Below are 24849 nucleotides of genomic sequence, written 5' to 3' on the forward strand. Positions count from 1 at the left end.
GCCATCTCTCTCCAAAACGGTACCCCCCATTTTACAATTAGAACCCCGACACAGAGCGGCGCGCATGCGCACCGCGAGGAGCGTCGGAGCGCGAGAGGTAGGGAAGAGGAGTCCTAATGGCGGAGAACGTACGGTCGCCTTTCGACTACCGGGAGCCGCCGACCCTCGACAGCGACGGGGACGGGAGCAAACCTCCGCCGCCACGGGGGTGAGAAACATAAGCTCCGGGTGGCTCTCTCTGCGCCGCGCTCGGACGGCTAGGCCGGGGACACGCACGCTAGTTGAGTCCGCTGCTTGTTATTCGCTCGCATGGTTTAATATCGTGGAGGAAAATGGAAGTGGGGGGCGATGCGGGGTCTCCGCCGAGGCTTCCTCTGTGCGCGTTTTTCTTTGGGGGGGTGGGGAGGGGGTGCCAGATTGCGTGTATCCGAGGCTTGTGCACATCACGAATTCGTAGCACTTGTATTTTGGTCTTTTTTCACGTGATATACCAGATAGCAGAGGCTAGTGTGAGCTAACTGGTTAGCCGTGGTAGAGCCAGCGTAGAGATCAGCAGCAGCAGCAGCCAGTGATGTGTGTTGGTGCCAGCTTCCCCTCCACCGGGTTAGTGTTAGTGAGGGGCTCCTCTGTGGCACGCCAGGTCTCCATGGGATGATGATGATCATGACATGCCCGCATATCCCGATCGCCTGCTGTCGTCACACTTTGTTTTGGGTTGGCCATTGAGGGATGGCACAGGGCTAATCAGATCTCCTGTAAACAAAGTTGCTGACCACGAGTAAAACGCCCCCCAGGGTATAGTGTGTCAAACTATGGGACGTGAATGACAAATGCCTTTTTTAACCCTTTATTTCAACGGTTTACCTGTGTGCGTGTGTGTGTGTGTGTTTCTATTGCGATGTGATGTGATGGTTTACTAATCGGATCTGATGTGATGTGATCCAAAGGGGCGGGTTTATTATCATGGTAACAAATAGCCAAAAGCGTCTGTTTCTCTCTCTTGTTGGATGACTTCGTCAGCAAATGTAGAAAGCTATTCAGTTACTAGGTAGATACTGGTTGGTCATTTAAGGGTAAGCAGTGCCAACTTGCCTCCCTATATATATATATATATATATATATATAATCTATTTACCTAATAGTTCAACATATTCACTGTGTGTGTGTGTGTGTGTGTGTGTGTGTGTGAGAGAGAGAGAGTGTTATCATGATACTGTTGTAAAGCAAGAATAAATATATAATACAATTGTTCTGTCCATCTATGATTCTGTTGTAAGAGGAACTGAACAGTACCTCTAGCTAAATTAGGATCATATTTATGTTGGTGAAAGTATACCAGAAAATCACTCAACGTGTACCATCACATGTGTAATGAGGTAAACTCTGGTTTCAAAAGCTTAGCCATTTGTCCTCGTGGCTTATAGCATCTCTGATGTATAAGACCAGGAAAACCCTGTCTTTAAAGTAAATCAAGGACCGTTTTATGTTGGATATTTCCAGGATATCCTTGCCTGGCACATTTCACTTGCCATGCCTTTGAAGTGCTCACTACAGAAGAGTCTCTGACAGGCTTTGATGTGTTGAATGAATCCTTGACATGTGTGTTAATTATTTTTTTAATTCATTCATTCATGCAGCCGCGTATGTGGAAGGAAGAGGAAGGGGACGCCTGTGAAGGTTTGTGATCGCGCCTACGTCACCGAAGATGAAGAGGAGGAGAGCATGTCTGAGCACAGCTACAGCCCTGGTTAGTGCACACACACACACACACACACACACACACACACACACACACACACACACACACACACACACACACACACACACACACACACACACACACAAACACAAAATTCCATTTGGTGGCCCATGCTATTTTCAGTGTAACACTCCCTAGTTCTTTCGATGTTAAGGTGTTTTTAAGACCTATAGTGTGTTTTAATGTGACTCACCAGGTGAATATGTTGACCTAGTAGGTAAATAGATTATATATATATATATATATATATATATATATAGGGAGGCAAGTTGCTGCTGTTACTGCTTACCCTTAAATGACCAACCAGTATCTACCTAGTAACTGAATAGCTTTCTACATTTGCTGACGAAGTCATCCAACAAGAGAGAGAAACAGACGCTTTTGGCTATTTGTTACCATGATAATAAACCCGCCCCTTTGGACCACATCAGATCCGATTAGTAAACCATCACATCACATCGCAATAGAGAAACACACACACACACACACACACACACACACACACACACACACACACACACACACACACACACACACACACACACACACACACACACACACACACACACACGGGGGGGGGGGGGGGGGGGGTCTCTTTCCTTCCTATGTTTTTTCCCCTCAGTTTAAAAATACAACAAATTAAAAAAAAACAGGTTTAGTGTCAAGCCCTCACACTCACACTCAGACATTGATATCAAGTCAGAGTAAACGTGGAGGAAACCCCGAGATCAGACTTAAACCCTTGTCAATCCATCTTGCAGCCTTGTATTGTGTTCCATATCGGCTGGTTCTAAAAACGGAGCGGCGCCTTGTTTGGCTTGGGCCATCAATCCATCAAGCGTTTCCTGTCCTCCCGCTCGCGTGGAGAACAGTGCCGGGGCCCCGCACACTGCGAACCTCTGCTCCAATGCCGGATCTGCCAATCAAAGCCTTGGCCCTTTCTGTCACTCCTGAGTCGGCCCCTAATAATCCCACGGCCCCCGGGGGCCCGAGTCGGGGCTGTCGAGTGCGTCCATGCAAGTGATGCAATGCAGCAAGCTACTGTGGAGCATTAACGTGTGTGTGTGTGTGTGTGTGTGTGTGTGTGTGTGTGTGTGTGTGTGTGTGTGTGTGTGTGTGTGTGTGTGTGTGTGTGTGTGTGTGTGTGTGTGTGTGTGCACTCGCAGGGGACGGCCAATACCCCGAGGGCGCAGAGGACCGCCTCCCACCGCCGGGCAGCCCCTACTACCTGGCCGACCCGTCCCAGCTATGGTAAGCTAAGCTACGGCTAGCCCAACCAGAGGTACGCGCTCTGCCGTCACACGTTTTACTGAGGTGTGTGTGTGTGTGTGTCGGCAGCGTGCCCGAGCTGGGCGAGGACGGGTCCAGCGGCGTGCGCGGCCCTGTGCTCTTCCACCCGCCGCCCAACTGCCGCATCCGCGAGGTGCACTGCGGGAGCCAGGTGCGGCTGGTCGTCATAGCGATCCGGGACATCGCCAAGGGCGAGGAGATCACGGTGGACTACAGCCTCACGGACTGGGGGGAGAACGCCATGGTGGGTGTTGCTCTCTTTTGAACGCTCTTTATTTAAATGTTCCCGTTGCTTTATTAGGAGTCGCCCCTTGAGATGAACCCCGTCTCGTTCTCCCGTAACAACAAATAACAACACGTTAGGAACATATTTCTGAATAACAAAAAAAAAACCTAAACAACACACACACATGTACACACGCACACACACTTGCATGATTAAAGCTTCACATCAATCTTGCATACGATTTCTATAGGGAAGAGGTGAATACATGGGGAAGTGATGGTATCAGACGAAATGTAGACATTTGAAGTACAGCTGTTCCTATAGTAAGAAGAAAGAGCATTTTTATGTATTTTAAGTATAGAGCTGAACCAGATCTAATGTTGACAGGTACATTATTCCAATCGGACGGAGAACATTGAACATCAATGCTTTATTAGCTGAACAGTCTATTTGATGTTATGCGTGTCTCACCCGGCGCCGTTTCTGTTTTGAATCCACCATCCAACAGGAGGAAGAGGCGGGCCCCCACCCGCTCTCCCTCTCCGTCTCGGACTACCTCACCCCCTCCTGGTCGCTCTCCCCCTCCTCCTCCCCCCTCACGCACTCTGAGCCCAGCGACTCGGACCGCGAGGAGGACGAGGAGGAGGAGGAGGAAGAGGACGACGACGACGACGACGACGAGGAGGACATGGAGGAGATGCGGGGCCGCATGCTCCGGCGCCGCAAGAAGCGCAAGATGGCGGCCGCCGGCGTCAACGCCAAGAAGAAGGGCTCCGCCCCGCCCCCGGCCCCACCGGCGGCGCCGGCGGCCACCTCCTCCCGGGGGCCCGGCCGCCCTTGCTCGTCGTTCGCGCGGCCCTCGGCGGCGGCGGCGGCCGCGCAACACTCCCGCTCCCAGTCGCAAGCGCAGCAGCCGCCGCCACCGCCGCCGGTGAGCGCCATGGCCCCGCCCACCACCAACATCAACAACAACATCAACATCAACATCGGGGGGGCGTCGGGCGTGGCGGCGGCGGCCACGGTGAGCCGGCGGCAGCACTGCCCGTACTGCGGGCGCCACTACCGCTCGCTGGCGCGCCACCTGGAGAAGCACCACGCCGGGCAGCCCGAGGTGCGCGCCGCCATGGAGCTTGCGCACCTGCACGCGCACGCGGCCAACGGCAACGGGGGCTCGCACGCGCACGCGCGGGCCTCCTCCTCCTCCTCCACGCCGGCCCCGCCCTCCGCGGCCGCCACGCACTCCTTCGCCGTCCCGCAGCCCTCCTCCTCCAACCCCACCCCGCCCCCGCTCTTCTCCTCCTCCTCCTCCTCCTCCTCCTCCAGGGAGCGGGAGCGGGAGAGGGAGTCGCCCGCCACGCGCTCGGCCGGCCCCGCCGTCTCCTTCTCGCTCTCCCTGTCCCCGCCGTCCCTGGTCCCGCCCCCCGCCGCCGCCGCCGCCAGCAGCAGGAAGGGCGCCGGGCCGACGGCGCCGGCCGCCAAGCGGGGCGCGGGCGCCAGTCAGGCCGCGTCCCGGGTCAAGAGCCCCTCGCCGCCGCCGCCGCCGCCCCCGCCACAGGTGGCCCCGCCCCCGCCGGCCTCCTCCTCGTCCTCCTCCTCCCCGCCGCCCGCCCCCCGGAGGGGCCAGAGGATGAAGAGGGAGAAGCAGGAGGAGCAGCAGCAGCAGCAGCAGCAGCAGAAGGTGGAGAAGGAGGAGCTGGCGCCCCCGCCCACCCCCGAGCCCCACGTGGACCAGGAGGAGGAGCTGGAGCTGAGCGCCGACGGGGGGGAGGAGGAGGAGGAGGAGGAGGAGGAGGAGGAGGCGCCGCCAGAGGAGACCAACGGAGAGCTGCTCAGGTGTGTGTGTGTGTGTGTGTGTGTGTGTGTGTGTGTGTGTGTGTGTGTGTGTGTGTGTGTGTGTGTGTGTGTGTGTGTGTGTGTGTGTGTGTGTGTGTGTGTGTGTGTGTGTGTGTGTGTCTCGCCGGTGTTCAACGACGGTGGCTTGCGGTGCAGTGGTGGCGTCTGTCGCCTAGCAACCAAGCATGTTGTGGGTGGAAAACGTGCGGAACACGCGCGGCAAGGGCGAGATATCTTAATTTGTAACGGCGACTTGATATTGCCATTAGCAAGGAGACCCTGCTTAGACGATAGGGACACCTTGACATAACTACGTCAGTGTGAGTTATTGCTATGCGCTGGCCATCTCTCAAAACGACCAAATTAAATTATATTCAAGCGATGGAGAGCGCCTTTTCCAACCTCATATTGATTTCTCCTTTGATGACCTTACTTTTGCTGCAATATTAGAGCAGCCAAATATAGAAGCAAAGCCAATCACTCTTTTTTTCGTCAACAGTTCAGAATGTGTCCTCACTTCCAATGCTAGCTGTCACTCTTGCCACGTCGTCACAGTCCCCAAACATCCGTCTTGGTTTGTAGTGCGTGAGACGCCGTGGTCGCTGTAACAGTCACATCACGAGTGCTAACCACTGGGTGTCCCCCCCCCCCCCCCCCCCCCCCTGTCTCCCCACAGCACCCACAGACAACACATCTCCCCGCTGCTGTCCTCGCTGTCCTGCCTGGTGCTGTACCTGCGCCGGCAGCAGCACGCCTCCTTCCTGTCCCTCACGCGCTCGCCGCACTCGGCCGAGGCGTGGCGCCTGCTCTGCCACTCCAGCCTCTCGCTGCTCATCCTGTACAACCGCCACCGCGAGTGCGAGGTGGCCAAGCTCTCCCTGCAGGACTACCGCAACCGCACCCTGCCGCCGCCCCCGCCGCCCTCCGCCCCGGCCGGCGGCGGCGGCCCCGCCCCGGCCACGCCCACCGGCACGGAGGCGCTCCTCTCGCCCTTCGAGCGCCACGTGCTCTGCCACCTGCCGCGGGCGGGCGTGGTGGGCAAGCGGGGCCGCATGCAGCCCCTCATCCTGCCGCCGCACAGCGAGTCTTGCCTGGAGCTGCTGCTGCAGACCAGCCCCAACGTAGGCGTGGACCCGGGCAGCCCCTACGTGTTCTCGCGGCCGTACCACTCGCCGGCCACGCCGCTGCGCGGCACCGACCTCCTGCGGAACCTGGCGCGGGCCAGCGGCGCCAAGAACCCCGGGGCGCTCACGGGCACGCGGGTGCGGCGGCAGGTGGCCATCCTGAGCCAGCTGCTGCTGCTGGAGGAGGGAGGCGAGGGCCCCGTCGGCGCCACGGCCCCCGGCGCGGCGGTGGCCGCCGCTGGGGGTGGCCCCGCCGCCGCCGCCGCCGCCGGGGCCGGCCGGGCCACCCAGCGGCTGGAGGAGTTCCTGGAGCGGGAGTACCACGTGACGCAGAACTGCGCCACCATTGTGCGCGACCCGGCGCTGATGGGGCAGGTGGGGCGGGTGGTGCTGTACGGCGAGCGCGAGGGCGTGCTGTTCCGCGGGATGAGCCTGCAGCACATCTGCCTGGAGCTGGACGGTGAGGCCCTGATGTGGGGGACCACTGTCACCACCATCACCATCACCACCACCGTCATCCACCACACACCACCACCATCACCACCACCACCATCACCATCACACACCACCACCACCATCACCACCATCATCATCACCACCACCACCACCCATGTGTTTACGTTTTTATCAGAGGTTTTAGATAATGGGATGTTTAACCACATGAGTATTCCTGCTGGGACCAAACTGAGTCAAACTGGGACAGAATAGTCCAACTGGGTTGGACTATTCTGTCCCAGTTTAACTCTGGTCTAACTGGGAGGACTACTCTATCCCAGTAGAGTACAGACTACTCTGTCCCAGTTTGACTAGGGCCTAACTGGGACCAGTCCCAGTCCCAGTTAGACCCGAGTTAAACTGGGACAGTTAGACCGGGAGAGACTGTTAACTGGGAGGACTACTCTGTCCCAGTTTGACCCAGTTTGTCTAACTGGGTTTCGTTTCCCCCCCGCAGTGATGTCCGGTAACTCTGGCGACTCGTTTTCGGACGACTCGGACGCGGAGGCGGAGAAGGAGGAGGTGAAGGTGGAGGTGGCGGTGGCCAAGAAGAAGGGCCCGGGCCGACCGCCCCGGAAGAAGAGGGGCCCCGTCCCCACCCCCGTCAACACCATGCTTCCTGTCGCCCATAAAAGGAGATGCGTCCAGCCCAAATCCGGTAGGTGGAGAACCGTCACTATTTGTCTGGCGATGGCATCAGTTTGATTTGAGTCTGTCAGATACGCTGAAATCTGATGAATCTATTCTATAACTTTATAACTAAAATGTATAACTATAATTCTATAACTAAAATGAAGCTTCAGTACATTGGGCGGTTTTGTTTAGGAATGGTCTCAAAATTGCAAACATGTTGAAATACGGGAAGAGTCAAAATGACAGAACCAAATACTAATTGGCTACATCATTTTGCAATGCAAAATAATATATTTGACAAACTGGCTTTTTTATTTATATTTGTATCACTGCCATGTAACGTTGTTCCTAATTATCTCTCCGGAGCAGTTGCACGTCGCATAGGCTACTACAACATCAAAACAGGGAAAGCGAGGAAAATGAACAGTGTTGTTTCATTCCATTGAGTCATCACTACCTCAGCTTGGCTCATCAAGTATAATGACCTATGCTGCTCTCGGAGCTACAAACGTGGGTACTACACACCGGGGAAAACCACTAGATCGTGTGCTGCCAGAGCTTTGTCTCCTTGACCCGGTCACACTTCACATTCAGTGATTAGCCTTTTGTGTATCGGCAAAGGAGGTCGTTGATCTCACTGCTCTCATTAGCTTATAGAGCGTTTGTTTGCTTTCAAGTCTCCAGTGAGACTCCAGTCTTCAGTCCTACGTGCTGAGGCACCAGAATCTCGGGTCCGCAGCTCTGATGGGCGATGCGTGTAGTATAGGGCTGCAATATATATTGTTTTCGTATCTAAATCGCGACATGCGCATGTGCGATATTCGTATTGCTGGACGTGCGATATTGAAATCAAAATATGTCTATTTTACTATTTTATTTTTATAAATAACCTCGTACTGTTCTCATTTTCCATGACTAATCCACAAGAGAAGTCTGTCTGATATAACATAGTTTACTCAGATTTGGGGGTTCTTGGATATACAGTGTGTTGCTATAGGGAGTGACATGCAGGCTCTGCATGCACAGCGAACCACCAATCACTGATCATGTTGATCAGTTTATGACCAGACCACCAAAGCATCATTCATCGTCATTCCTACGACAGCCTCCCGCTAGCCGTTGAACAAAACTTCAAAACGGGCCAGCAAAAAAACAAGTTTTAAATCCAAAGAGAACATCAACGACAATCACTTCTGTCTGACGCCTCCCCATTATCTGACTCCTCCCCTTTATCTGACTCCCCCCTCCCCCCCCCCCCCCTTCAGGGAAGCGCGGCGTGCTGAAGCGGCCGTGGTCGGAGGCGGAGCGCGTGGCGGTGGAGACCCACCTGAAGAGGAACATCGTGGAGCTGCGTGTGCCGGCCAAGGCGGACTGCGAGCGTTGCCTGGAGCTCTGCCCCCTGCTGGTCAGCAACCACAGAGACTGGCGCTCCATCAAGTTCTACGTCCACAACCGCATCCAGCTGCTGAAGAAGCAGGGCCGGCGGGAGAGCGGCGGGGGCGGGGTCTAGGGGAGGGACATGTACGTACGTACATTCGCACGCACGCACGCACACACACACTCACACACTCGCACACTCGCGCACTCGCGCACAGACCCGACACATGCTATGTTGTACAAAAAGCCACCAGCAATCACAAGGAGGTCTCCTTGGCAACGGTGGAGCATAGTCGTATTTGTATCTTTCTTTTGGAAAAAAAAAAAAAAAGAGTTGAAAAGAGGTGAGAGACTTCGACGTGGATGAAGGGGGAGGGGCCGTCGAAGGGAGGCGGAGTCATCACCCCCTCGGGGCCCCGGAGGCTCCTCGCGGTCGATAAGGGAGTAGTGTAATAATACGATAATGAAAAGTACAAAGTTTAAGCGACGGAGACGGCGGTGGACGTCCTTGTTTTTCCTTTTTAAATATCTAGTGGACGTGACGTTTATATTCCGCGTGTCGTTTGAGGAACACGCCGGATGAACACTTTTAGGTTCAGCGACCGTGTCTACTGAAGGCTGATGACCAAACGTGAATGTGTAAAGTTATGACGACGACGACGATGAAGAATATGACGACGATGAAGAAACCCAAACGGTCGCGGACGAGTCCATACGAGTCCTGATTTCTGGTTGCCTGTTTGAATGGACTGGGACATCTATGAACTGTATAGTTTGTGTATTCAAGTGTATTCTTCAAATATCGGACCATGATGCACCTGTGTGGTTCAGTGGTTCAGTTTTATTTTTATTTTATTCGGCATACCTCTACCGCAATCATAGTGACGCTTGTGCTGTTTAAAGGCCACCTTCGAATACATTTCATATCAATTCAGTGGTGTTTTATTTTTTATTTGTATGTATACATGGTCTTATTCCACAATGTAAATAATTGTTTATCAATTAAACATATACAGTAGTGGATACTATGGTGGTATTGTGATATGGATATTGTAAATACTGTAAATACTACCTGTACTTATTAAAGTGTATGACATTTTGCAGTGTTTTCTTAAACGGGATTGTGGGCATGATGAATAAATACAAAATCAATTGTAATGAGTCCAACGATTAAATTGTTAAAATGCTGTGACTAACTATCCCAATGATGGAAAAAAGTATTTCTAGATCCCAGATTGGATCTCAGCGGTTGGTAAACAGATAGAATTGAACTTACAATTGAATTATAGAAAACCGTTCCGTATTTTTACAGACATCAGTTTAATATAGCTTTATTTTTTTTAACTAATATTAAGTAATAGGGTTAGGGTTAAAATAGATGCGGTTTGTTAGACTGCAGATTACTGCAATGTTCAAAGCGGGGCTATATGATAATAGACAAGGGTCAGGAGGGGGTTAGGTCATTCACTCATTCACTCACTCACTCGCACCCACCCTCGCAACACACATACTGTAGCTGCATCGGCCAACTACCATTACCCCACACACACCGTCACCCCACACACATCACCACCACCACTACCCCACACACAAGTTCACCTGGAAATTAACCGTAATTTATTCAATATTTTGTGTTTTATACGTTCCATATTGGTAATATAATCTATTTCCATCACTGGAAGTTCCTAACAGGTTTACCATTATACATCACCACATTATACAAAGTCTTAGTCCAACGCGAGTTTACGTTGTTTCATCTGCCGAAATAGCTCAGTTGGGAGAGCGTTAGACTGAAGATCTAAATGTCCCTGGTTCGATCCCGGGTTTCGGCAGCACAGTCGGCGACTGTCTTTTGGTCTTTACCAGCGTGTAAAAATCTTCTAAAAATAACATCAACTAATTCATCTTTATTCCCTTGTCAGTCTTTCCCATTGTATATTTATTTTTTATTTTCTAATAAATATATATTTTTAATTTAAAATGTATTTTCATTTCTAGAAGTCACTACAATTGAATTGTATGCTTTGAAAAAAAAATACGCCCCACTCTAATTCACCTTAGTGACCGTATCGGATAAATTATCTCATCGCAAAGCAGAATAAAAAAGACATAACGTTATTCATAAGTGAGCGAACTTGTTTTACCTGTACTTCTGGATTTGTCCGCCAGAGGGCGTCCTCACAAACCCTCCATCCACCAACCACACAGAACCAGAGTGACGTGAGCGGAAGTGTTTATAAATACAGCTGATTGCCTTTCACGTGAGGAGGACTTCTTGAAGCCCCGCTTGTATCTGTGTTCTTCAGTGATACGGTCATTGATGTCTTCTGCACTTCGTAAATAACGGGGATTTGAACAGCGTTTCTACACTAAGGAGGATCATGTTCCATCTCGCCTCGCTTAGGGACGATCGGACGCGGGCATTGTGAACCACGTCTGAGTGAACCCGATCTGAAGTCATCGGATGTGGAGGAATGATCCCACTCTGCAACCTCTCTGTGACGACATGAAGACGGAGAAATAGACATTTCTACAGACATAGACACTGGGTTCCTTCTGAAGGAAACACATAATCTTGTTTTGCAGCCATGTCTCAATTGGTGGAGTCTGATGAAAGCACTCCGCTGCTCAGAGACGATGCGAGCAGGTAGGTTCAGAGTTCACTACAACAGCGATAACCTATGACCTATTAAATCACAGTGCAGTGCACTGCCTGTCCGTCCGCCAGTGTTCAACCGCTGGCCTTAACATGTCAACACTCAGTGACTTAACATGTCACTCAGATTGTGAGAGTTGGGTCAGATCTGTAGATGTGTCTGTCTTCTACAAGCGTGCGTGTATAGTGTACGACAAGCAATCATGTTTGTCGTACACTATAAAAACGCACGTCGTGTTGACTGTTAGTATCGCAGTGCAGCTGTTGCATTGATTTGTTCTGTTGTTGTGCTGTCCGTGTGCAGTGACGACTGCCAAGATGCAGATTACAAGAGCAGGTGGAGGTCGATCAGGATCATGTATTTCACCATGTTTCTCAGCAGTGTGGGTGAGTGATGGTACCTCCCGTGTCTCTCAAAACAACCCGAATGTCCTCTAGATTTCACAGTGGTTCTCCAACGGTCCAGTCTCAGGTCCCACGTTTCATTATTCAATAAGTCACTAAGTCACAACCCAAAAATAAAAAAAAACATTTACCAATAACAGAAAGATATAAATAACAGAATAACAGAAAGCTGAAACAATAGTTTTAATGAATAGTAGTATGGGTAATGGTAACTATGAAATAGTAAGGCATTGAGACATGAATCAACATTAAAACATACATTTTTAGCCGTGAACTTTTTTCTGAAGATTAAGGTTTGGCATATGCTCTGCGACCCACTTAAAATACCCTCTTAAGGGTATCTCACACACGGGGGGCGGGGGCGGGGTCTAGGGGAGGGACATGTACGTATATTCGCACGCACGCACACACACACTCACAGACTCGCACTCGCGCACAGACCCGACACATGCTATGTTGTACAAAAAGCCACTAGCAATCACAAGAAGGTCTCCTTGGCAACGGTGGAGCATAGTCGTATTTGTATCTTCCTTTTGGAAAAAAAAAAAAAAAAGTTGAAAAGAGGTGAGAGACTTCGACGTGGATGAAGGGGGCGGGGCCGTCGAAGGGGGCGGAGTCATCACATATACAAATGATAACACACACACACAGACCTTATGTGGCCTCACCTTCTCGGCAGATCTGTAAAAATGTGTGTCAAAAATAATTGTTGCACGCTATCAAAGACTGCCAGCTCGGTCTTGGGTCTGCATGTGTGTGTTGACAGTGCTGTTGTGTCTCGCCTCCTGTTCTCAGGGTTCACCATCGTCATAACCTCCATCTGGCCCTACTTGCAGAAGGTAAGCGAGGGTGCGAACGATGCACTGGTGCACTGATGCAAAGACTCTACAGTCTTTGCATGAGTATTTTTCACCGTTTATTTTAATCGTCCCCCTTTGACACCTCACTGACCCGACTTCTGCTTTCACATGGACTCGGAGATGCTCTGGCCTTTCTCTCTGCAGTCAGAGGAGGGACTTGCATGAAGAAAAGAAAAATGTTGACTTTAAAGTTACGCATTTGACATGTATTTTCATGAACACCCTGTTGTGGTCGGTCTGGATGCCTCGGATCTGGTTCTCTGCGATTTTGAATCGGGTTAGTCAGGATATGTCTTCCTAAACTGCGGTCGTGTAGGCTGGAGTTATATAGAGACCGCCAGAACATCAGTACCTGATGCAGTAGCGGCACTTTCAATTCCTGTTGCCAAAGACAAAACTGTGCACAAAACTGCCAAAAGAATGGCCCCACCCGACCCTACCAATGCTTTTATTGTTCAATAACTTCATAACCGAGATATGCTTTGACTCCTTCAAACATGAACCCTGGGTCTGGCACTGGGAAGGACATTCACTTGAGAAAATGTATTGGACAAAATTGGTCCAATAAATTTTACAAAACGTCTTGAGGTAAAACATTTTTCAACGCGCTGTTATTTTACAATAGACAAGCTCCCTGAAAAACACACAGGAATCAAAGAGGTAGTGCATAACTCCTTATCAACGCAGAAGCCTGGAGAAATCCCACTGGTAGGTACACACACAGTAGGTTGAGTAGCTGGGGTGGGCAGCCCAGTTTTGGGAGTGCCTTGGGTGCTGATGAAAGGCTCCCTAAAAGTCCAACGTCCAACCATTCTTATGTAATCATATTATTCATTGATGCCAGTACATGCCACTGACAGTAGTGAACCAGACACTGAAATGATATCCGGCTTCCCATTTTTGAAATGTGCTTACGTCCTATTCCTCTCTGCCCTATTTATGTTTTATGTTGGCTTTAGCTTTCATCTGCTAAACTACATTGCACTTTCTATAATGCATTAATTTTTTTAAATTACTTTGCCTTTATTATCTTTCACTTATCTATTTTATTTTATTTTATCATTTCATTTCATTGTACGACGACGTGTCGTCGAGTCTGCGCCTTGTGTATGAAAAGTTCCATATACATAAAGTTGTCCTTGTCCTTGCCTATCTCCCCGTCCGTCTGTCTCCCCCCCCTCCCCCACCCCCCACCCCCCCTCACCCTCCCCCCCCCCCCCACGGCCATGCAGATCGACGGCGCCGCCGACGCCAGCTTCCTGGGCTGGGTGGTGGCGGCCTACAGCCTGGGGCAGATGGTGGCCTCGCCCCTGTTCGGCCTCTGGTCCAATCACAGGCCGCGCCGCGAGCCCCTGGCGTGCTCGCTGCTGGTCAACGTGGCGGCCAACGTGTACTACGCCCTGGTGGCCCTGCCGCCCGCCGGGAACCGCTGGCACATGCTGGCCGCCCGCACCCTGGTGGGCTTCGGCGCTGGTGAGCCACGCCGCACGCACGCCGCACATACGCACACACACCCTCAAACACACTTGCAGACACACACTGGCACACTGGCGCTCGCTCACTCATTCACTTATTCACTTATTCACTCACTCACTCACTCACTCACTCGCACCCACCCTCGCAACACACATAGCTGCATCGGCCAACTACCATTACCCCACACACACCGTCACCACACACACATCACCACCACCACCACCACCACCACCACCCCACACACACCGTCACCCCACACACACCACCCACGCACCACCGCCACCCACCACCCATCACCACCAACTAACTGTATTGTATTTCAATACTGTCTCTCAGGGTCAGATCAACTCTCACGTTGCGTACATGTCGTCCGGGGCGCTTAACGGAGGCCGACTCCATCTCTGCGTCTTGTAAACAACACTCGGGTCTCTCTGTGTTTCTCAACCTATGTTTGACCAAGATAACGGGGTCTCACACGTTTGCTATACCATCAGGGGGGGGGGGGGTTCTGACCACGTCCTGTATACAGGAGTGTGGCTGATGATGTCTTCATGACAGGTAACGTTGCCGTGGTGAGGTCGTTCGTCGCCGGGGCGACGTCGCTGAAGGAGCGGACCAATGCCATGGCCAACATGAGCGCCTGTCAGGCTCTGGGCTTCATCCTGGGCCCAGGTACACACCGCCACGTATCACTCATCTTAAAGTATGCTACTTGATCCAGTCTGTCGCTGCAGTCCGTGCCGTCCCTAGAAGCAGGGATCCCTCTTCACGGGGGTTTTTGATTTGTAGCGTTTTATTCCTTGCTCTTTAGGCAAGGCAACTTTATTTATATAGCACTTTTCACACACAAGGCAGACTCCAAGTGCTTCACATATAAACATTGTCATACAATAAAAGAAAAAAAGATGAGTAAAAAAAAAGTAAAATAGATAGAAAATAAAGGCAAAGTTAAAAGAAAGTGCAATGTGTTTAAGATCAACAGTCTCCAACCCGACCTAAGAGGGTGGTGGGTTAGTGTGTGTGGGATGCTGTGGGCCTTGAAGTCCTGTGAGACGGTCTCTGTGGCTGAAGGACCAAACTATTTGTGGTTTAATTAACTTATTGGCTCATTGAATTAGTCCATTTGTTTGAATGCAGGTTTTTTCTCCGGACTGGCCAGATGGCGATCATTTATTCAGTATTCTGTCATCTCTTTGCCGTCAGACTCGCTTATTGAAGAAAAAAAAAAAAGAGAGCATGAAATATTTAAATGACATTAAATATATATATAAAAAGAAATCTTAAAATATAAATGTACACAAATGTTATAAAGAAACAAAACCGTAATATATAAATGTACATCAAGAATGCAAAACCTAACCTAATAAACCCCTCCACATAACCATAAAGAGTCCCGTGACCAACGCGAACACACCGCCACCAATATCAGACATGAAGCAACACACACACACACACACACACACACACACACACACACACACACACACACACACACACACACACACACACACACACACACACACACACACACACACACACACACAGACAGACAGACAGACAGACAGACAGACAGACAGACAGACAGACAGACAGACAGACAGACAGACAGACAGACAGACAGACAGACAGACAGACAGACAGACAGACAGACAGACAGACAGACAGACAGACAGACAGACAGACAGACAGACAGACAGTATATTTAGCCCCGGGCCCGTGGGGGCGGGGGTCTGACTCCCTCTCCTGTGGACCCCCTCCTCAGCCCTCCAGGCGGGGCTGTCCTTCATCGGGGAGACGGGCGTGGCGGTGGGGGGCGGCGGCGGCCTGCGGCTCAACATGTACACCACCCCCGCCCTGCTGGCCGCGCTGCTGGGGGTCGTCAACATCCTGCTGGTGGTGCTGGTGCTCAGGTACCCACTGAGCCCCCCCCTCTCTCCCCCCCTCCCTCCCCTCTCCCTCCCCCCCTCTGCTGGTGCTCAGGTACCCACAGAGCCCCCCCTCCCTCCCCCCTTCTGCTGGTGCTCAGGTACCCACAGAGCCCCCCCTCTCTCCCCCCCCTCCCTCCCCCCTTCTGCTGGTGCTCAGGTACCCACTGACCCCTCCCACCCTCCCCTCCCTCCTCCTCTCCCTCTTCCCCCCATCCCCTCCCTCCGTCCCTTCCTCCTCCCTCCTCCCCTCCCCTCCTTCTTCCCCTCCTCCTCTCCCCTCCCCTCCTTCCTCCCCTCCATCTTCCCCTCCCTCCCTCCTCCCCTCCCTCCTCCCTCCCCCTCCACCCCCCCATCGCTCGCATTGATTGGACCATCTTCTGAGTCTCAAAAGATGGTCCAATCAATGCGAGCGACACGTGTTTGTGTGTGTGTGTGTGTGTGTGTGTGTTCTCGTCGTGCCCCCCCCAGGGAGCATTCCGTGGACGACGAGGGGCGACGCCTCTGCGCCATCAACTACGCGTCAGACGGCAAGTACCCCTCGTCACCTCGTCTCTGATTCGCTGTTGGACACTGCTGAGAAACCACATCTGAGGCTGCTGAGGTCCGGGCGTTGTTGTTATGTAACCCTCGTCTCGTCCGCTCCTCTCCCTCGTGTAGATCAAGTGGAGGTGCAGGAGACGGACGGCGACATCGACCCCGTCGCCGTGCTCACGTCCAACCTCCTCTTCTTCGTCGTCATGTTCATCTTCGCCGTCTTTGAGACGTACGTGAATGGAAGCGCGGGGGGAGAGAGAGAGAGAGAGAGAGAGAGAGAGAGAGAGAGAGAGAGAGAGAGAGAGAGAGATTGCTTTTAGTCATGCGTCCTGTAAGCGGATTACGGTTCAATTAACCAATCAGCCGGGTCATCTGGGTGCGGGCGATCTTTCAAGAAAGATGTGATGAAAGACAAAATGAGTTGGTGTATTACCAAAAATGAATGAAACAAAACTAATAATAACTGTAACTGGATATGGCCACATGTCACAGGAGTTTCAGCTGCTCTGGAAAACCCATAACAGTCATTACCCTGTGAAGACATGGACGTGCCCAAACCTGGCACTGACAGAATGAAGGTGGAAAAGGGAGAAAAAAGGAAGAATTGTGCAGCTGCGATGAAGCCCACCGTAGACAGAACATGACTCAACTTTAAGGGACAATGTGTAAGATATGTGTTAACGGGTCAATGTGTTAATTTCTTAGATATTTGACCTGGATATTTGTCTAGTACAGGGCCCACAATCCCCTCGATTCCATTTGAGTCAAATGTTGCTTAGTGACTGCAGGGGGCGTTCTTCCCCTGTCTAGAGGCTCGGCAAGCCTCGGTTTATTGGAAGAGAGTCACGAGGAGAAAAAGCCCCTGTTGCTCTGCAGTGTCTTATCTCTTACAGTGGTGTGAGAGATAAGACACTGCAGAAAAAAAACAAAAACAAGTCTTCCTGTGGCTTCAGGGTTCAAGGGACATGCAAGAGAGATGTGATCTGTCAATTCCGGGGGCCCTGATCCCCTTTTAGGCCGGCTAGAGAAGCAGCTGCTAGCACCCTTTAAGAGGTTGACTTTCATTCCAAAAGTAAGAAAAAGTAATGAACAACTTGAACGTCTTAGGATGAACGTGAAAAAAAGAAATCACATACAAAATGTTCCAAGTTTATAATGTTTAGGCATGAGAAGGTTTCTAATTGAGTCACGCTGCAATAATATCTCTAAACGTTGTTGAAATAAGTACACATCTGACGTGTGATCGGTTCGGCGTGTGACGTGGTTGTCGCGGTGCGTCGGCCCCAGGATCGCCACGCCCCTCTCCATGGACATGTTCGCGTGGGCCCGGCGGGAGGCGGTGCTCTACAACGGCGTCATCCTCTGCTGCATCGGCGTCGAGTCCATCGCCGTGTTCCTCGCCGTCAAGGTGGTGGCGCAGAGGTGAGGACCGCCGCGCGTCCGTCCCTCCCTACAGCGCCAGTCACCCCACGGCGTCACACTGCGATAAGCCCCCCCCCCACGGCCCAGACGCTACAAAAAGTGACATTTGTATAAACGGTCTCAAGGACGGGGTCTTATCTTGAGCTCTCCTCCCTCTCCTCCCCCCCCCCTCCCTCTCCCTGTCCTCCCTCCTCCCCCCTCCTCCAGGGTGGGCGACCGTCCCGTGTTGCTGGGGGGCCTGAGTGTCATCTTCTGTGGCTTCTTCGTGCTGCTGCCGTGGGGCGACCAGTACCCTCCCCTCCAGTGGGACGGTAAGGTGCCCCTCCTGTTGCATTGTGGGGGATTGGAATCAAGCGATGACCGGTCTGGTCTGTGTGTTGGAGCTCACGGGAAAACGACGCATTAACATCCACTCGCCGTCTTTGCGAACTGGCTGTCATTGTTGTGTACGGGGATCGGGTTTAACCTAGCCATTGTAAACGCTTGCATCGCACTTGTTTTTATGAACATCCTGCCTGTACAGACAGCGATATATTGTTGTTTCTATGAATATCTTTACTGTAACAACAGCGATATTTATTGTTTCTCTCTCTAAGTACTTATACTAAGTCACCGTAATAAGCAGAAATAAGAACATTGAGTCATTTCTAATAACTCCAGCAGCATCGAGTGATTTCGTAACAAGTTGTTTTCATCCCCTTTTTTTCCCATCCAACGTCCTCGCCCGAAGACGTCAAGAACAACTCTGTGGTCAACCAGACCTTCTCTGCCCCCACCGCCGCCCCAGGGGCCCCGAACGGCACGGTGGGGCCCCGGGGCTGTCCCCTGGCCCAGGCCTGGTGCCAGTACACGCCGTCCATCCACCTGGGCCAGTACATCAGCGCCGACGTGCTCATCGGGGCCGGCTACGCGGCCTGCAACGTCATGTCCTACACGCTCTACTCCAAGATCCTGGGGCCCAAGCCGCAGGTGAGAAGGAAGGACGACCTCAGAAGGTTTTCAGAGGCTACATTTACGTTCAGGGTGTTTAGCAGATCCTAGTTGGTGGGGGGGAAAAAAAAATCGATTGTTTAGTATGGCGATATTAGTGGAGTAAGTGGCCCCTGAGGAGGTGAAAAGACCCAAAGTGGTTGTCCTACCCCCAAATCTATGCACCTTGGACCAAACAAAAAATGATAAAGTTACCTCCAAACTCCGAAAGAGCCAAGAAAATCCCTGAGGCGATAGCCTACTGAATCGCAATATTATCGCAGAATCGAATCGCAATACATGCTGTATCGCAATATGTTAAGAATCGCAATAATAGTATTATATTGATATAATAATAGTATTGAATCGTGGCCCAAATATCGCAATACTATCGCAATGGTCACATTTTTGCCAATTCCCTCCACTATTTTATCCAAAGCGATAAAATAGCGATGGTTGATACACACATTCACACACTGTGTGTCGTCCCCCCCCCCCCCCCCCCCCCCTCTTCCAGGGCGTGTACATGGGCTGGCTGACGGCGTCGGGGAGCGGGGCCCGGACGCTGGGCCCCGTCTTCGTGTCCAACGTCTACACCCGGCTTGGCCCCCGCTGGGCCTTCAGCATCATCTGCGGCCTGGTGGCGGCGGGCGTGGCCCTGCTGGCCTCGCTGTACCGGCGCCTGGTGCCCTTCTCCACGCGCCACCGGAGGGCCAGGGACTCGTAGCGTAGCGGTGGGGTGGAGGTCACTGCGGTACAGCGTTACTGGATACTGGGTTATCACGGTAACTTCTAGAACAATACATAAATGGCTGCTTGGTTTTTAAAGATTCCTAATCAATGCATGAGTGGTGCATTATTTTTGTTAACACTATTGTTACATGAGCACTATTAGCGATGTGTGGTATTGTGAATGATGAACAAAGCTTTTGCCCCAATTTCTCTACTGTTATATATATCGTAATAGTGCTACCGCTTCTGCATTTTATTTTCCATGTCCTCATTTGACAAAGGATTTTATTTGACTGATTTAAGTCAATTGCAATTCACAGCAGGGATGTAAATAAATGGACTGATAGTTTTGTGTAAAGATTGAGTGATTTATAACGTGTGTGTGTGTGTGTGTGTGTGTGTGTGTGTGTGTGTGTGTGTGTGTGTGTGTGTGTGTGTGTGTGTGTGTGTGTGTGTGTGTGTGTGTGTGTGTGTGTGTGTGTGTGTGTGTGTGTGTGTGTGAGATCATTTGTATACGGCAACTACCTTGTTTAAAAATGTGTTGAAAATAATGTGATTTATTTTGAACGACTAATCCAAAGAAATGTTGGTTCAACAACAATTAAATTATGGAAATCTGCAACATCTTTCATAGTTATTTGTGTGAATCATGGACTCATTTCATCTGCATTTAGTTGATTCCATTGATTTAAGTGTTTTTTAATAATGTGAGGGCTATGAGTGAGACAACGATTTTTAAAATGATTATTCATTTTATTAATCTTAATGCATATGTCTGCTGGAATACACGTTACATTGTACATGACAGAGGTGTGCAGATCGCTAAGGTGTGTAGGACCGCTGTGTACATCTCATGCGTTGGCTGGTGTGCTGCCAGGAACCGGATGCCGTCCACCGGGGTTGCAAAGATACACACACAATTATGTTACCCCAATCTTTACCTTATGAAGCTATGAAGGTTACCGGTCTCCTAGGAAGGGCATAGAATGCAGAGATGATGCAACTGAGGTTTCTCTGACGGGTGCTTTGAGGATTGTGGTACTTTTTAACGGTTTCATAAACCCACTTAGTTTCGGTGGAGTGTCAACTAACGTATACTTAAGTGTCTTCTTTGTGAACTTGTATAACTCCTAGGTAAAAGGGCTTGGACCTTTGATTTGGAAAACCTATTGGCCAATAACTCTCGATCTTGATAATCACACACTCTCATTCATCCCTTATGGTTGTGATGATCTAAAACTTGTTTTTTGTAGTTTTACATGATGTTCTAAAACTACTTTTTTTGTAGTTTTACTACAAAAAGCTAGTTTTGTTGTTGTGCGTTAACTGCACTCAAAGAGGCATGTTCAGATTCTTATTTCTTTTTGCTCTTGCAAACTCAGCGCTGTCAACCTCAGGTTATGACGCCCCTTTCTCAAAACCACAGAGTGAGTTTGTGTTGGCAGTGTTTTCATACATCATTGGTTCTCTCACTCTACCATTTTTCCACTGCTAGGCTTACACCTATTTCCACTGTCATGCCTTCTCAAATCTACTAATTTTATCACAGGTGCTCTTCCACATGTGATACCACAATACCCGGTAAGTGACTTTAATCATGAGCTATCATGCACACAAAGTTTTACAGTGTGTGTAAGCGGATAGTTTTATTATTTTTAGAATGTTCACCTTTGTGTGCATCACTCTTGCAGATCTCGGTTCCTCAACCTGTCTTTAGAAGTCGTCCCAGTTTTGTTATGACTTGTGCCAGGCTGTTTAGAATCACTAATTAGGTTTTAATTGAATCTGATTGGAGGTTACACATGCTACTGCTCCAGAGTGCATCTTTGTTTTCAGAGATCACTGAGGACATCTAGCACATAAAAATATATAACTTCATAACTGCTCATAAAATATCTCCTTTATCCTCCTTTGTGAATTGAAATTGAACGTGAATGCCACGCGGACCGGTCTGATCTCGTACCATTAGGGCGGAAACAACAGGTCTTTGAGAAGTGAAATGCACGTTTGAGCGCACTGGCTTCCTGTCATACGAGTTGACCGCAGTGCTCCGGCGTGCACAATCAGCCCCACACATACGCACACACTTCCTGTGCAATATGCTTGTTACGCAAATAATAAGCAAGCTGTGGTTTAAGTATAGACTAGAAATTTGAATTTACTCTATTATTACTGTAAATTTTTCTAATTTACAGTACATGGAAGAGAGTTGGAGCAGAATGGGATTGCTGGATGTCTCACTGTTTAATTTCCATTTAGAAAAGGGCAGGGGTCAATATTCTAATAGTTATGAAACGTTATTACTTTTAAAATATTTTTTATGTTTTACTTGATGTTCTGAAGAAATGCAGTAAAAACGCACCAAACAAAAACAAAAACAGCTCCTGATTTTATTTCACTAACCAAAACCCAAACCGCATTTCCAGATTCTCTGAGACTCTCTCCTCGATGGATCTTCTGCTTCGGAAAACATTGCAAAATAAAATCAGCGAGACGAACCACCACCACCACCACCACCACCACCACAACAACAACAACAACAACATCCAGGACTTCCACTGAGGGCCTCAGTTCTCTGCTGCAGTGATCCACTCCCAGAGGACACTCTTCCCCTGCTCTGCAATCAGCCCAGCCCAGCATGGTAAGGCTCCTCCACACAGCAGCCAGCGCAGTCCATCAATAAGATGCTTACAGCAGCCTCCCCGGCTGCTGCTGCCCCTCTCAACTGGGTCAGCCGGCATGGCTACCAGAGGCCTCCAAATTAATTGGATGCTCCTTTGCAGCATTGAGGGTAATAATCCTAATGAGATTTAACAAACTCAACTCCGGCACTCCGGCACTCACTACAATCATTTTAATAGGGTGTGATAAGCCATTCAGGGATTCGCACGGCACACACCATGAAGGATGAGGGTGGTGACCATGGAAACCCAACTCAAACCAAACTCAAACCCTGCAATCACGTGTCCCCCCCCCCCCCCCCCCACCCTCATTTCCCTCCTACAGGCGCCAGCCATGTCGTATGAGATCACAGACGAGACCACCTCGTACAAGACGGTGATCCTGCTGTTCTTCTGCCTCCTCTTCCTCGTCTTGCTCCTCCTCTTCCTGTACAAGAAGCTCAACAAGCTGACGGACGGCGAGTACACCGTCAGCCACGTGGTGCTGGGCGAGGGGGGGCTGCGGGACCGCGGGAGGGACCTCCTGCGGGACGCCTGCCTCACCCACCTGGGGGTCCGCCTCTGGGCCGGCCGGGACGACGAGGGGGACTGCGAGTCGGGGGAGGAAGGGAAGGAGTGGGGAGAGGAGGAAGGGGAGGAGGGAGGGGAGGAAGAGGGGGGCCGCCGGGGAAGTGACGAGGAGGAGGACGAGGACGAGGACGAGGATGACAAGGAGGAGGAGGACGAGGAGGAGGGCAGGAAGGGAGATGACGATGATGAGTCAGACGACGGCCACGCCAATGTACCAAACGACAAACACCCGGCCCATGAGAGCTCCACACTCATAGTGGTGGTGGAGCAGGCGAGGGGCGGGTGGGATGGGAAGGAGGAGGAGGAGGAGGAGGAGGCGGCGGAGGTGGAGGTGGAGGTGGAGGAGGAGGGTGGGAGCAGCAAGGAAGGGGTGCAACGGGCCAGCTTGATGATAAACCTCAAGCAGTTCTCTGGAGGGGCCATGTGGTCGGAGGACGATAAAGATGACGGCACCATCATTGACCTGACGGTGTTGTAAGACACAAAACAACCACGGGGGGTGGGGTGGGGCATGTCAAGGTCCTAGTGATGCGGACGTCCCCCAAGCAGCTATCGAGTGATGCCGGGGGGGGGTTCATGACCTTCTGCCCCCTCCTATCTCCTCCTCCTCCAACCACAGACCCCCCCACAAAATGTGCCAAATCCTCATAACATGTTCAAACCAAAAGGCTAATAAAGGCTAAATGTAATTGTTAATACAATCAGGGAGGTGTTTGTGCAAATAAAGGCCGTTAGGTCAACATGAGCTTTTTTAATGCTTGACGCATGCATTTTGAAAAATACAATTATTGAACAATTTCCTCATTTAGCCTCATGGCTGCAGCCTGGGCCGCGTGGCGCCCCCCTGTGGCCCTTTGCCGTCTGTGTTCATAAGTCCAACGCTTGTCAGTACTTCAGGAAGATTTAATATGACGACTTACAATTTGAGTTATGTAACGCTGGGTTATTTGTCAATGCAAAAGTGAATAAAGTACTTTTCTACAGGTCTCTTTTTGTGCTTCGAGTCATTTAAAAGAGTGGTTGTCTTGTGGAAATACAACGTTTAGCATAACATCTGAAAATGATCAACGTGGACTAGGAACTTGGCTACAGTAGTCTGTTACTAAGGTCATATACAAACATCTACGTGTTTTTTGACTTATGTAACGTTTTAACAACACTCTAGTAAACAACAGTTAGCTTCATAATCTATTTTATCCTCTCACACAGCCAATGGGGGGATGTAGCTCAGTGGTAGAGCGCATGCTTCGCATGTATGAGGCCCCGGGTTCAATCCCCGGCATCTCCACCTCTTTTGATACTTTCCAAAAACATAATAAATAAAACGATCATGTGTGAATCTGTGTTAAATAATTAGCTGCGAGTCAAAAGATTTATGTAAAACATATCGCGAACATTTGAAAGGGGCATATGACCGACCCTGGTTACCCGAAACACAGCCGTTCACTATTGGAGGAATATTCCCGAAAATAAAAAAGCACCCGCTTCTCATTGGCCGGTGCGGGGTTTTGGGCGTGGTCCCCACCGCACGCACACAAATGTCAGACCCCACTTTCCGCTAGGATAGGCCCAGTGTTGCCAGATTGGGCCAGATTTCCCGTTTTCTTTCCCGTGTTGTTGCGCGCTGCAGCCAGGGTTGCCAGATCGGGAATAGGGAAATCTGGCCCAATCTGGCAACACTGGATAGGCCAGCCGTGCCCGTGCTGGATCTCAGTGTGGCTCTCCTCATCAACACGGGTGGTTCTGCATTAATGGGCCACACGTAGACACACCATGGAGCATCCAGCACCGCCGCTCCCGTCCGCGGCAGCATGTAGGCCAAGGAGCATACGGGGATAAGACATGATCAGAGCAATTATGTAACAGCCACTGGATCTTC

The 24849-nt window shown here is 50.7% G+C and overlaps 3 protein-coding genes and 2 non-coding genes across 5 annotated transcripts; all 5 read left to right on the top strand.

The window, feature by feature from the left end:
* Positions 1 to 91: 91 nt before the first annotated feature.
* On the top strand, positions 92 to 9791 carry LOC311368564 (uncharacterized protein). The gene is made up of 8 exons (XM_084487360.1): positions 92 to 208; positions 1638 to 1747; positions 2926 to 3010; positions 3098 to 3293; positions 3784 to 5108; positions 5785 to 6692; positions 7185 to 7385; positions 8626 to 9791. Exons 1-8 carry the CDS (start codon positions 117 to 119, stop codon positions 8868 to 8870), a joined length of 3162 nt encoding a protein of 1053 aa, XP_084343486.1. The 5' UTR covers positions 92 to 116; the 3' UTR covers positions 8871 to 9791.
* Positions 9792 to 10496: 705 nt separating this feature from the next.
* Positions 10497 to 10569, top strand: AC3HAE_038974 (transfer RNA phenylalanine (anticodon GAA)). The gene has a single exon. It is a non-coding gene; the product is annotated as a tRNA-Phe (tRNA).
* A 425-nt stretch (positions 10570 to 10994) lies between these two features.
* Positions 10995 to 20326, top strand: mfsd8 (major facilitator superfamily domain containing 8). The gene is made up of 12 exons (XM_084487361.1): positions 10995 to 11384; positions 11698 to 11780; positions 12594 to 12637; positions 13891 to 14131; positions 14693 to 14806; positions 15897 to 16044; positions 16531 to 16589; positions 16720 to 16825; positions 17884 to 18018; positions 18226 to 18329; positions 18749 to 18987; positions 19505 to 20326. The coding sequence occupies exons 1-12, from the start codon at positions 11326 to 11328 to the stop codon at positions 19712 to 19714; spliced, it is 1542 nt and encodes a 513-aa protein (XP_084343487.1). The 5' UTR covers positions 10995 to 11325; the 3' UTR covers positions 19715 to 20326.
* An 856-nt stretch (positions 20327 to 21182) lies between these two features.
* LOC311368570 (uncharacterized protein) lies at positions 21183 to 23956 on the top strand. The gene is made up of 3 exons (XM_084487365.1): positions 21183 to 21300; positions 22146 to 22360; positions 22726 to 23956. Exons 2-3 carry the CDS (start codon positions 22358 to 22360, stop codon positions 23446 to 23448), a joined length of 726 nt encoding a protein of 241 aa, XP_084343491.1. The 5' UTR covers positions 21183 to 21300; positions 22146 to 22357; the 3' UTR covers positions 23449 to 23956.
* Positions 23957 to 24186: 230 nt separating this feature from the next.
* On the top strand, positions 24187 to 24258 carry AC3HAE_038987 (transfer RNA alanine (anticodon CGC)). The gene has a single exon. It is a non-coding gene; the product is annotated as a tRNA-Ala (tRNA).
* Positions 24259 to 24849: the final 591 nt, after the last annotated feature.

This window comes from Micromesistius poutassou, assembly GCF_964030765.1.
Source record: "Micromesistius poutassou genome assembly, chromosome: 23".
In the NCBI taxonomy this organism is placed as follows: Eukaryota; Metazoa; Chordata; class Actinopteri; order Gadiformes; family Gadidae; genus Micromesistius; species Micromesistius poutassou.

What these genes read in the sequence shown, in the direction of transcription:
- LOC311368564 (XM_084487360.1), top strand. Translation starts at nt 117, where the DNA reads ATGGCGGAGAACGTACGGTCGCCTTTCGACTACCGGGAGCCGCCGACC. An exon ending in GCCGACCCGTCCCAGCTATG is followed by an intron (nt 3,011 to 3,097) that starts GTAAGCTAAGCT and finishes GTGTGTCGGCAG; the next exon opens with CGTGCCCGAGCTGGGCGAGG. An exon ending in ACTGGGGGGAGAACGCCATG is followed by an intron (nt 3,294 to 3,783) that starts GTGGGTGTTGCT and finishes ACCATCCAACAG; the next exon opens with GAGGAAGAGGCGGGCCCCCA.
- mfsd8 (XM_084487361.1), top strand. Translation starts at nt 11,326, where the DNA reads ATGTCTCAATTGGTGGAGTCTGATGAAAGCACTCCGCTGCTCAGAGAC. An exon ending in CCTGGTGGGCTTCGGCGCTG is followed by an intron (nt 14,132 to 14,692) that starts GTGAGCCACGCC and finishes TCTTCATGACAG; the next exon opens with GTAACGTTGCCGTGGTGAGG. An exon ending in CTGGTGGTGCTGGTGCTCAG is followed by an intron (nt 16,045 to 16,530) that starts GTACCCACTGAG and finishes TGCCCCCCCCAG; the next exon opens with GGAGCATTCCGTGGACGACG.